At 42.2% G+C, this 13,720-nt stretch overlaps 1 protein-coding gene across 1 annotated transcript in view; it reads right to left on the reverse strand.

Annotated features, from left to right (window-relative positions):
• The window catches only part of LOC128763560 (rho guanine nucleotide exchange factor 17-like), a 48,510-nt gene that overhangs the window by 10,773 nt on the left and 24,017 nt on the right, over window positions 1–13,720 (reverse strand). The window contains exons 2-3 of the mRNA XM_053872474.1: window positions 1,189–1,266; window positions 157–339 (exon numbers count right to left, since the gene is read on the reverse strand). Of these exons, the coding sequence (XP_053728449.1) occupies window positions 157–339; window positions 1,189–1,266 (261 nt within the window). The remainder of the gene's footprint in view (window positions 1–156; window positions 340–1,188; window positions 1,267–13,720) is intronic.

Genomic DNA, 13,720 nt, shown 5'->3' on the forward strand with positions numbered 1-13,720 from the left:
TCGTGTCACGTACACAGAACCAAAAACAACTTTCATGGATCCCAAACAAGGCTTACACTGACCACAGACTGAAAGCTGTCACAGTGGCTCATGCTTTAAACCCAAGTTTGACTAACTGACCACAATATAACCTGAACATCACCAACATCAACTCACTGATAGAGTGAAGAGGTGTCCGATGGTCTGCCGGTCGTGCCACTGGTTGACACATCTCGATATCTCATCCAGGAAGTGCTCATGGTGCGCCAGGATCTCTGGGATCTGGTAGAACATCTCGTCCACCAGCAGGGGATCCACGATGGAGCCACCATCAGGCTGTTTGAGGGGACGCATGTAGCCCTGCAGAGAAGAGAAGCGACACCCACATATAAGACCATGGTGAAGCTGTCGGAACACTTTGAACCATCGTCACCTGTCAACATTAGATTGCCATTGACTGACTATTTTAAATGTCACTTTCACATCTTTAACCTTGAATTTTGAGTTAGGAGCTGAGAGTTTGGAGGCAATGCATGGCAGCACATTATGCTTGGGTGAAAGGACAGTATCATTGAGCATTTCACAGTTTCTCAGGAGAACAACAACCTTCAATGAAAGGGTAATTATTATTTTTATTATTATTACAGGTAACAGAGATCAGGAGTGTGCCGTGATGCAAGAGAGTCAAGGGTCACACGCTTGTCCTCCAAGAAAAGAGGGCGAGTGGCGAGTTTGCAGTCAGTGCTGATAGGTTTCCCCGTGTCACCATGGGGATACAGGACTATTCCACTTCTGACCAACCACAGACACAGACATGGATGCTCATTGAAGATGCTCATATGTGGGTGAAGGGTCATTTTGAACATGGGAAGGCGTGAGGACGGATAATCCTGATGACACAGACGTGGCAAGGCTAGCAGATTAGCCTGGATACGTGAATGACAATGAGTTCATGACACAACTCTGTTGTTTAGTTCAGTCCACCAATGAGCACCACCTTGAAATCTGTGCTGGAATGTAACACAGATCTCTTCTTGTATTTAGAAGCAAAACAAAAACAACCCCTCACCTTCAGCATAATTCATTATTTAACCCCAAATAAAACTGACAGAAAAGTGACATTATGAACACAGAGTTCTACACCGCACACACCCAACGATTTCTGGGCTAAAACCCTGAATTGTATGTCTGTGAGTGTGTGAGTCACACCTGTGTCAGAGTGCGCAGTGACTCCACATATGACTGTTCGGTGTCCAGAAGAGTCATCATCACATGTTTACGCATGTCCTGCGAAGAAGAGAGAGAAAGGCCATTAGATTAGTGAACACTTTGTGGAGGAGAAAACAAAATAACAGGGAGGACAAATCATCACTTCTCCAATTCCAGATGATTCCTCAGCTGAAACAGAACAAAAGGTCTCACTCTAGATAGATAGAAAGAGAGAGAGAGATAGTTTTAATTCAGTTCTCTTCCTGATAAAATAATGAGAAATAATGTTCATCATGTTTGAATCTGAAACGTATCCTTCCATCACCGGTTGTCCATCCATGTGTCATCTTTCTACAACAAACCTATCCATCTTTATATTGGTCATTGGACTTAGAGTATATATTTCCATCATTTATCAAAAAAAAAAAATCAAAACTGGAGCTTCGTAGTTACTTTAAATTGCCAGCGACACAATAAGGGAAAATATTGATACACTAAAATATCGCAATACTCGATTCAGCACTACTGTAACCCTATTTGTACTGAAATACTACACTATTTATATATATATATATATATATATATATATATATATATATATATAGGTGCTGCATTTGTGACGTGTTTAACACAAACACTTTCTTTTTGTACGTTGCAGTTATTTTGTTGCTTACGGAAGCGATTCATTTATTTCATTTGTTGGAGTGTGAAATGGAAATGAAGATCTAGCACAGTGGTCCCCAACCTTTTTATCACTGCGGATCGTTCTCTGCTTCACCATTTGAACGTGGCCCGGGGGGTATGAAGTTGCCACTTTGAACCATCAGATAAGGCCTCTGACCGACCATGATATATCCATATTTCAAGTACAACTCCAATTATTGTCTATTAAAAACTTTCTTCTTCATGGAAATTCTGTCTCTTCACTGAGCCTTGTGGGTTACATTTTGGCTCTCAAGTGACTGAAGCTTAACCAAGAGAATCCGGTCACTTTTCAAAATAAAAGGTTTTTCAAAATAAAGATCATTCAAACCATTATTTTATTCCGGCCCTTAAAATGACAGCCCTTATTACAATACATTGTTGAAACAGTATCGCAAGGCACCGTATCACCGCTCCTGTATTTGGATACGTATAGTAAGGCGAGAGAGCTGCCAACACACAGCCCTACAACACAACTGTATCAAGAAACAAAGCAGACTAAACCCATTCTCACTGCACTTCAAACTGGCTTGATGCTTTAACACACACGTGTAAAAGGGAGGGCCAGTGTTTGCCATGACAGGCCTGAGGCCAGACTGAGCCTCCTAAAAATATCCATCTTGTTATCTCAAGAGTAAAGTCATGTTTAGCATGTGGCAGTTGAAGACGTGTCGCAGGGGAGTAGAATAGGTCTGCGATTCATTTAGTACATTTTTTTAAACAGAAAGATAAACTTCCTTCATTGATCACAAGCCTTGTTAGCAAATGACACCCATGCTTTATGTTGTCAAACAATATTAGCGGCATATCAAGCCAGGGAATCAGACTCAAGTGGAGAGGGAGAAAAAGACAATAACATGATAATTACCCACTCATGCTCTACAATTATTCTCTGACAAGACCACGCCTCCATTCAAAGGCTTTGATCCTGTTAATCCTGTTCTCTCCAAACAGTCACAGCAACCCTTTTAAACTGATGTAACATATGATGTTCTCTTCATTTTCACTTTCTGTACAGTCATGTATGTTGAACACGTTGACTTGGTCATGCAAGCAGGCGGGCGAGCCGCACCGCCGCGAATGCCTGACACAAATCACTCCTCATTCAGACTGAACACATTAACAAATGCAGAGCTGCGTCTGCTTTCCTCAACACGTCTTAATGTCAGACTCCTTGTTGGCAAAACGACTCGATCCCCCACCAGTCTGGACGGCGCTGGTCCTCTTTGAAATTAGATTTTAAACACACACATTGGAAGATGGCAAATAATGCTAGGAATGCTTCCTTGGTTTTGCTAGCTAGGTCGTCATGGGAACCACAGCTGGGAGGCTAAATGGTCAGTGGGTTCACCAGGGAAGCCACCAGCCAAAGTCAGGGTGAGAAATGCAGGGTGGATACCATCCACAGACGCCGTCATCCGTCTCAGCTTCTTTACTAAATATGTAAATGCACACTTCTCCCATCAGATATGTTGAGCTGGAAATGCTTCATCCTGAATATGAGCTGTGAAAACATGGACTGACAAGTCGCTCTATATGTATATGGGAAGCTCTCTAAGCTCAGACAACTCAAAGCCTTTAGCGATCAATCCCATCAGCTTCTGAAACGACACATCATGGAAGCTTTAGATGATTCTCTCTATTCAAGGAAACTCTTTGCTAAATGTGCTGCTTTGATTTGCAAATGAGACTCACAGTCCCTGTTCTCCATTTGAAGACTACAGTCCATTCAGAAGTAAGCAAGCCATCAGTTAAAAAAAAATGTATTTGCTGATCTTCACCCTGATGCTAAAGACGTTAAACAAATATATATATATAGCATTCCCGAACGGTTGAAACCAACTGAAACACAGTATTGATGCAACACGCATCAATGTGATGTCATCTTTACGAAGTGAGACAGTTGGGGAGGTGCTCAAATCGAACTATAAAATAATCTATATAAAATAAAATAGAAGATTTTGAATACATCAACAAAATAGAATAAAAATTATTATTAGTGATAATAAAGGAAAATCACAGTGAAAACAAGGGAAATATTTCAAATATATGCAAATTTGATAAATACATCTGTGTGCCGAAAGACACAAACAATACATAAAAGCAAGGTTAATTTTTTTTTTGAGGAAAAAAATTACAAGTAAAAAGTGAGATATTATGAGGAAAATGTAAACTATAAATAATTATGTAACATTTAAAAAAATAAATCACTTCTTTAAAATTTTATCAATACAATTTAACCCCATTGGTTTGGCAACAGATGAATGGTTGAAATCAGCTGAACACCAATATTTAGAAAATTCATATATTTAACCACAAGGTAATCCAAGTCACAGGTCAGTTATAAAGCTTTTAAATATGTTTAAATAGATATCACCTCAGTGAATACACGTCTTGCGTACTTCTTTTTCAGTGGACTGATTGTAGAAGGCTGCTAAACTCCATAGTTAAGAAGAGGAGAGGTCAACACACATCACAAGATGAACTGCCCTCCACATCATGCGCTATAAACAACAAAAGGATTCACTCGTCCCACTACTTGAAATCAAAGCCTCTAAGTCAGAAAGAAAATGTCATATTGAAAAGGAAATGCGCAAGTGATGGAGAGGACTTTAGTTACTTAGCAACAGAAAGTGTTTGAGACCAAAAACCAGGCCACGGTGGTGTGTGTGAGGAGGATGACAGCACAAGCCGTCAAAGCAGATTGGATGTCACATCTGTGGATTTTAGGCTTTACAGTAAAATGACATCTCAAATGAGCCGCAGCAGTTTATTTATCTGATTATCGTGACTGAAGTTGTTTCCTGCTTCGAGCTGGGAGCATTTCATGGAGAAAACACTGATATAATTTAACTAGAGAGCTGGTTACGCAGCTTCCTTCTTCATAAAAACCACAAGGATTGAGAATAGGAATAAACTTTGAATAATACAGAACCACCAGAGAGAGTTAACTTTTTTGTCAGAATAACTAAATGAAAGTGTGGTCAAAAATATGAATTCGCACCTGATGGTGTGGCACACATGAAAAGTGGTGTATTATGAATTGAAACGAGTCATCTAAATAAACATAAGTGTATTTATCTCTGCAGAGAAGTGCGCTGCCAGACACAGTGTAAGGGCCAATGTCGGCTATTTGCCAGCAGCACAGCACGTCCCTGCGAAGATCATCATCTATGGCGCCACCTCAATGAAGAAGGCAGTTTTCAAAATCCATCCTCTACAGCTTACGTGGCGTTTGCACCATTCAAAACACAACCAGCCAGGTAAACACATGAACCCGCATCAGTTCATAATGACACCTTGAAGAAGGTAAACAGTGTGACCTTCAGTGTTGACTTCCCACAAGTGTACGACAATGATCAGCTCAGTTGTTTCCATATAATCTGAAGTTATTGCAGCAAACAAGTGGAGTGCATCTCTACATCTCACGGCTGTCGTCACACCTCCCCCCCTCCCTCCCAGATGATGGTCACCCCTGGCAACAGCCTGGCAACAGCAGCAACAGGCAGCCTCACAGAGGACAGGCATCTTTCTCACATCGCTTTTCCACCTTAAATCTTAGTGCAACACACAGAACAGAGCTATGATAGCTTGTACTTGCAGACAGCCTTGAGGGGTACCATGCATTGCCTGCGCTGTCTAGCTTTTTTTTTTTTTTTTTTTTTTCCGAGACTTATGTAATGCTGTCATGATGAGACATCACACAAACGGCACACAAGTCATTAATGGTCATTTACAGGACAGAGCTATTTGTTGTAGTCAGCGATATTGATCCAAATTCCTCAGTCATTATTAACCCTTCAGAGGCTTCCCCCGGCAGATAGCCTTCAACTCCAATGACAATAATGCTGCACGAGGTGAGAGCATGAATGGGAAAAAAAAAAACATCACACAGCAAGGCAAAGTCTTAGTGACATATTGTCCAGGGTGTCGAACGTTACCATACAAATGGACAAATTTTTTAACACGGACCAGACAAGACTCTTCTATTTAGTCCATAACAAGCATTTAAACTGTGTGTGTTCAGGTTTTTTAAATACACTTACATTTAAGAGGCTAAACAGAGAGTGGCAGCACGAAGCATCTCAGCGCTGAGGGCCACAATGCACCAATTAATTATCTGCCCCACCACCTCAAAACACACACGCTCTCCTGAAACCAACCACTTTTTCCTGCTCTTAGTCATTTGTCCCTTTTCGGAAGTTACCGGATTAGGTGTCTACAAAGCAGCGTGTCCAATGGCGAAGCTTCAAGCGCAAGATCATGCTAGTGAGCCCTTGAAACTATTATTGAAGTGAAGTGAGTCTGGATTTGGCCCCTTGAGCTTAACAGTTTAAGGATCAGACCATCAATACAAGGGTGAGGTTAAAAGAAAAGAATCAGATTTGCAAGGAAAAGCTGTCTGTTTCTGTCTTACTTTTATGTTGAACATAGTTTCATTTCTAATGGAAAATAAATCCCACTGATTTGTAGTTAGTTTGTAAGAAACAAACTCCTTAAGTTCATCATTTAAATGACAGAATTTTAAATTAAATGAAAGGTAAATGAATTAAAACGTGTGTTTAGAAACACTTGCACATGAATGGAATAGAATCCTTTCCCATCTCCAGCGATGCGAGATTTACTCGACGCCACTTTGCATACAAACGCTTTGGTTGGATTAAGCGGCAGGGTGTTAAGATTAGCGGCGGCTGTGTAATGTCGATTTGTGGGATTTGCTTATGCATATATGAGTGGCTGTAACTCGCAGCCTGTCGCTACTGTACACAGACTGTAAAGCAGGCAGGTAAGGCGCAGAGGGAAAACAAAAGATTTACCAGTCGAGACGTAAGTAAGTGAGTGGAGGTGATGGCACAAACACTTGACAGTCTGAACAAGAAAGCACTGCTCTACCTCTGCGTTCGCCTGCAGGCTCCCAGCACAAACTCCATTCCCGTTTAAATTCCCCTCGGAGTTCCTGTTATTGTTTCTCAGATGAGCCACGATGTCCATCACCTCTCCACCTCCGCCGGCATCCCTCTCTCCTCCGCCCCCCTCGTCGCCTGTGTTCTCCCCGATCTCGTTCATCTCCTCCAGAGCGATGCTGAACTGGGCCAGGGTTCTGACCATCTGCAGCATCCGAAGCCCAGCCTTTGTACACGGACACGCTTGGGACCACCTGAGGATTCCGGCGGCTCGGAGAGAGAGCGACAGCGACTCACAGGAACTGGAGCCTCATTCCCAGCCGGCAGCCTTTAAAGTACTCTCTTCTCCTATGAAGTAGTTGAGGTGTGATTTTCCGCATCCAAAGCAGTGTGTGAAGGCAAACACCTGTCTAGGATGTTGTCTCAGCTCTGGTGCTGTGCTTGTGGGTCAGGCTATGTAACACGCAAATGTACACACTTGAGCATGGGTGCCACTGCATGGATGATGTAAGCAGGATCTGAAGTGAGCAGACCAGGAGAGAGACGTGTGTGTGCGCGAGTGCCCTCCCCCTGGGTGTGTATTATGGACGCAGCAGGCATGGCGGACACTGACAGCTCCGCTCTCTGCGAGACCCAACCAATCCTCCCAGGAATTATCGATCAAAGCACCTGAAGGACAAACACGTGGGAAGGAAGAGAGGTGACAGAGATCCTTCTGACATTTGCCAACAATGATCTTGTCGCCTTGGTAACCGGTGCTTTCTGGGAAACAAAACCTTCCGTCTGACAGTGTCTGAAATGAGTACAGCCGTGTTGATGGGTCTTGGTTTCGTCCCAGAGTCACAGGGATTTTCCTTATCTCAGTCGGTACCAGCACTTTGAGAGGTTACTTCATATCTGTGGCAGACTGACGAATAAGGAAAAAATGACCTCTCAATGATGATGGATGTTACCATCTGCTGCCATGCTGCGTCTGACTGACACTCCTCTGCTTTCTGGCAGGCGGCCGGGTCTGAGGTCAATAAAATGATCTATGCGCCCACAAAGCCATAAGAAAGAAGGATGGATGCAAAAGAACACTAATATGATGTGAAAATGTTTTCATTGCATCCTAAAATTAACAAGGAGAAAGATCAAATTAAAATTAGAGCGCTATGACATGAAAAGAGGAAACTAAAATGGGATTATCCGAGTACATATTTTTAAATGTAAGATTATGAACAATAAACAATAAATATGAGGGTGAAACAAACAAATATTAACTACCGTATGGAGGTATCAAAAATATGTATTTTTTATAGTGTTTTCATTTAATACGAGGGTCAAGAAATACTCAGTAAAAAGGTCAGTTGTTGTCTTATAACAAATATTTAATGTGGTATATTCCAAATGAAACAGTGAGGGCTAGTATTAATGAGAGGATTTTTTTCAAAATTAACTTAGAAAGACGTCAAACATTTCCTATGTCGCCATGAAGGGTACAGAGAGGTGGTGAAGAGGAGAGTGAAGGTAGGGTGGAACCGATGAACACAGGTGTGTTCGGTGATGGAAGAGAAGCAGTGGTGTGAGAGGGAGGCTGTATGGAACAGTAGTGAAGCCTGCCATGAAGTACTGTTTCTGGAGAGACACAAAGACAAGGGTAACAACTTTATAATATCATAAATAAACTACTTATTCCCATGTGTGTCAGCAGCATATTCACCAGGTATTGATGGCTGTAAAGGACTGAGCTTCTTGTCCTCTCCATCAATGGACACCATCAGCTCACACTAAACAACAATGTCATGACATATTATTAAGTACCGACCAGGTCTGATGTGATGATGAGAGGCGAGCTATAAAAGAAAACACAACTTCAAAACTAAATATCTATAGATAACTGTACTTACAAGTACAGATTAAAAAAGAACTCAAGACCCCAACATCAGGAGGCTGAGCCACTCTTCTCAAATGTTTTGTTCCTCAACTTGCTTCATAAATCCTGCTCAGAGACAAGAGCTATTCTCCTCCTACGCATATCAATGTGCACGACAAAGCCCAACTGTTGCACAACAACGGCCACTTCTGAAACAGGATGGAGCAAATCCCGACCAATAAAACCTGATACTAAATGTGATAATAATAAATAAGTGACAAACCTTATTTGTGATCTAAGTTCAGACTGAAATAACTTTCTAATCCAGACCCTAAACACAAGGCAGCACTGTGATGTCAAAATCATTGCAAAGGCTTTTTTTTTTTGGCAGAGAACGAACGAATATCATACAAGTCGAATCAATGATTACCATTCGCTGAGGTGCCACAGCGACAGAGCTTCATAGAACACAAGCCTAAAACTATTTCCAACAGAGATCAGATGGCAGTGAAGTGAAAGGTCACAAAAGGACATTTAAAGGTCAAACTCGTGGCAGGAAATTGGACTTTAATCCTGGTCACCGAGGAAACAACAGATGGTTTTGGTGGTCTGGTGACAAAGATCAGGGATGATGGTTTCTCCGGTATGTTCACAGTTCCTTGCAGAGATGCCTTTCTAATGTGCTTGCAACATGCTTGTACAAAAAAAATGAAAAAGAAAATATGAAACCCACACTGGAGGATGCTTCTTCTTTTTCATCCCTGGAACCACATTGAAATGGGAGAGTTGTTGTCTGTCTGATGTGGGATTGAAACTTCTTCTCCTTCCTTTTCCAACATAATAAACACCCAGGCAAACCTCCTCTTGTGTCTCATCTGAAACACACTGTCTCCTTCTTGGACTCAACTCTGCTCCTCCTCCTGACACCGCCACCCTCACTCATTCACAGTCAGCTGCATGATTCACACCCACTTCCCGCAACATAAGTTCACTTAATTATGACCAGTGGCATTACACACCTGACCATGTACACCTGCATGAATAAAAATGTTTCCATGGCAACGTCAGAGGGCTCACATCCTTGGCATTTCCTGTTTCATTTTAAGCTAATACTGTTGCTAAGCAATGAGGCCATCAAGTGGATTCTCCAGACAAATAAGGGAAATTTAAAGCTCAAAATAGCAAATCCAGAGCCAAAAGAAGACAACAAAATGTTTGGCCAAAATATGAAGGGAACATAAGGAAACAAAGCAGTGTGCAGTATGAAACCATTTCCAGCTGTGGAAAGGCTAAAAGGGTTGAAAAGGATAATGTAACTACGGTAGTTTTCTTGCTTCTCAAAGTTTTCTTCATCCATTTGGTGCAACATGCTCATGTTTTGTCGCAAGAAAACTTACACTTTATATGATAGAGTACAATCATTCAAGTCATTTACTCCCTCAACACACGTGCAGTCTGACTCTGTCTGGCCTGAAAAGAAATGTGCGCTGTTCCGTCAATCGATGCCACCAAGAGCTGCTGCGGTTGAAAGCTGATGCGACATTTCAATCGTCTGCAAGCCTCCGAAAACCCATAATAAATGACTCAGTGTGAGTATGACTAAGACAAACGTGTAGGAGGATCTGCGACACTTGCCAGGATGTGTGTGTCTGGGTGTGCTCGTTTCCACTGCTTCCATCTGTCATGAATTTAAACAATCCAAAGGCACATGACCGCAAACTCCTAACTCAATATGAGCCAAACTCCAACCTGACCGCATGCGTGCAGCGTGAGCAAGGAGTCTCCTCACATGACTTCCAAGTTTTTTGTTTTGTTTTTTTTTTTATTGACAATGTTCACGGTTCCACAGCTCTAAAAATCTTTTTTATGGCTTTCAGTAAAAGAATGACATTCAGTAAACTGTTTTATGGTTTTAAAGTCTTCACATTCTCTATGATATGTCATCAAATTTTCACTAGGTGTAGTATGTTCAAGCCTCCTGCGTGTCCTCCTTATTCATTTTAATTTTTGTTTACATTGGAAATAACATTTTATTTCTGCCATAAAAACCCCTTCACAAATACAGCCTCTTTGAATAGAGTTCATGTATATGCACCCACCACAAGGGGGCAGCATAGATACTACTTGAGACTTGTGGAGTAGGTGGAAAAAGGTTCTATTTTCAAAAAATACCAGCGGCTCACACACAAGTCATACACGGTGGATTTAGTTTATCAGCATGAATCTCTTTGAATCATTGAGTTCAATCGATCACCACAAGCCAAGTGCTGAAACAGAGGTGTGTGTCCGTGTGCGAGGGCGAAACACCCTGGTAATCAGATCTGGGGTGATGTGCACGGGAGTGTGTGTGTGTGTGTGCATGAGATACATGCAGTGAAAAGAGCCTTTGTTTCCAATAGGTATGTTTGAGGCGAGGACACGAGCAGGGAAAGACACTTGAACTAGAGCGGTGGACACAGGTCAACACGACAGGGATAGAAACTTCAGAACATTTTGTTTAAAGGATCTTTGCTGAGTACTCAGCTGGCAATAGAATCTATTTGAAAAGTGTAAGATCAACAACATGTCACTGAATGTACGATCAGACCCCAAACTGACACAAGACAACTGTTTTATACTATATTATGAACCCTACAGTAATTGACTCTCTAAGAAAACTTAAACACGAGGAGCCTCTGGTTCCCTTCATCCATCATTTCCTGCTCTGTTGTTCACAGAAATCTGACATCCCAACCACTTCCTGTCCAAAAACTCATCCTGCATTTGCAGCGATAGACATCAGGGACTGGTCTTTAACCTCGACACCACTCCGGAAATACCTACTCCCCATCTCTATCCCTCCCACCCAGTGCGTCCCTCATGCCACTCTTCAAGAAGAGCTGTTTTTTAGGAATTCTGTTCATGTTTGTCACAACCTTGAGGTCACATAGGATGGAGACAATTATGCTTCTTAAACACGACACAGGGGTATTGCCTCTTCGGAGATGTAATGTTAGACGCTACGTCGGAAGTGCAGTGATATGAATAGTTGAAGGAGTCTGGGAAAGGGAGGAGAGCGGGTGTGGGAAAATGAGAAAGGAGTGGGTTGATGGAGAGAGAGAGAGAGAGAGAGAGAGAGATGGGGGGCTTCATTTAAAGGATTTTCAGAGAGACGTTGGCCAACATCAATGCATTAACAATGAGTAAAAAAGGCCGGGAACTGTCCGGCATAGCATACGAGACATACAAGTCCACGACTTTTAAACTGAAACAACTAGCACTCAGTAAAAATAAGCTGAGTCAATCGACATCCGAGCATCTTCTGATTCTCTTGAAGGAACAGTCAGCCCTCTGAATCCTTTTATAGAGCTGACCCAAGAGCAACAGCAGAATAGAGGCTTTGAAAAGCACTTGGACTTTACAACAAAGACCCATGCAGAGCGCAACAGTTCAGAAAATACGACCCGTTGGAAGCTGAATGAAAGTAGGCCTGCAAAATGTGTTTCCACTTACTGGCGAAATGAAAGTAAGGTGGCTTTTCTTTGTGAAGGTGACAGTAGGGGGTAAGCGTATAAGTATTTATCAGACCTAAAATATCCTGCTTAAAGTTTTGATTGAAGCTGTCAGTTCGCCCCCAAAATGATCTACACAAACCTCTTCATTCATTCATATGCAGTGACATCGACCAGGGCTGCTCTTTGTTGTCAGATCTGACCCCAACTTCTCTTGCTGCTTGTAGGTTACTCCAACAAAGTATGGAGCTAGAATAGCTAGAAATTGGCATCAAAAAATGCAAAGCCTACCACTACTACTTTTTTGAAGTTCAACTTCCATACTTCATCCAAGTCTTATAACCAAGCTATAGAAAGCACTTTTTAGGCTTAACTTTGGGTGGAAATCGTCTTTTTCATGACATGTAGACCATGATTCTCGCTCCTGCCCGACCCACTCTACTGGACGCTAAAATGAAAAAATAAATCATGGCAATTTTTTTGTTTTTTGATTGAGTAAGAAAACCCCACCCCACTCAAACCATACCGAGAACCAGCTTGTCAGAATCCCAAAGTCATCATTTAACGTCCTTCAAAAGTGGTAAATGACTACCCCGTATTTTACAAAAACCTCAGTTTGATCAGATCTCAAACCAGATTCCTAGCCACACCTATGGTCACAAGCTTTGAAGGAACAAGTCAGTTGGTCCTTACAGAGGTGCTTTGCATGAGTGACTGAGAGAACCATGTATTTAACTGTCATGCAAAGGGATGTTTGGAGAAACAGGACCAGTTAGACCGAGAATCTTAGAGATGGAGGAGGCAGGTAACCAGAGAAGAGGAAGCCAGCCAAAGAGGTAAAAAGGGACATGAAGAGGTGTGACTAGATAGGCTGTGGTTGGGGAGGCTGACTTGCTGTGGGAACCCCAGATGCAGTGAAACAAACAAGCCGCTCCGTGCCATGCGCTCGGATCACCAAACATGATGCAGCAAAAACACTCAAATAAGCTGAGACGGGAAGAGTCGGCAGGCGAGGCAGAGAGAGAAACCCTTTATTGGTGGTTGAGTTGCTACGGAACACGGTTGCCACAGAAACATGTGAATAGAGAGAAAAGCAGGAACGAGAGCGAGAGAGAGCCACCCAGTGATTAACACTCCAACATTCACCCTGTAGCGCGATGCCTCAGATGATTTGTGGTTGCGTCATAAATCTCTCAGCATCCACATCTGGCGACGGCCAGGAGAAGCCAGCGCATGAAGCAAAGTGCTATAAATAAGGCAGGGCTGAGTAAAATTAGACACCAAGCAAAGGTTAGCAGTCGCAGATGTAGGTCAATTGACACAATGTGACGTTAACTGATTTAATATGGCACCAGTCAGTGTGCGTGTGGGCACCTACGTGAAGGAACGGCCTCCTCTCCAGAGTGTCCCCCGAGAGCAGCTCAGCAGACAGCCAGTTTAAGAATTAAAATGGTAATAAAAAGAAGAATCGAGGATTAAAACTGGTAAACTACAAATCTGTCTTGAATATTTAACATCTAAGAAGTTTGGTGTTTTGTGTCAAGTATTGTTTTCCAAGTTTACGGCAACCTGACAAGTGT

The sequence above is a fragment of the Synchiropus splendidus genome, chromosome 8 (genome assembly GCF_027744825.2).
Source record: "Synchiropus splendidus isolate RoL2022-P1 chromosome 8, RoL_Sspl_1.0, whole genome shotgun sequence".
Classification (NCBI taxonomy): Eukaryota; Metazoa; Chordata; class Actinopteri; order Syngnathiformes; family Callionymidae; genus Synchiropus; species Synchiropus splendidus.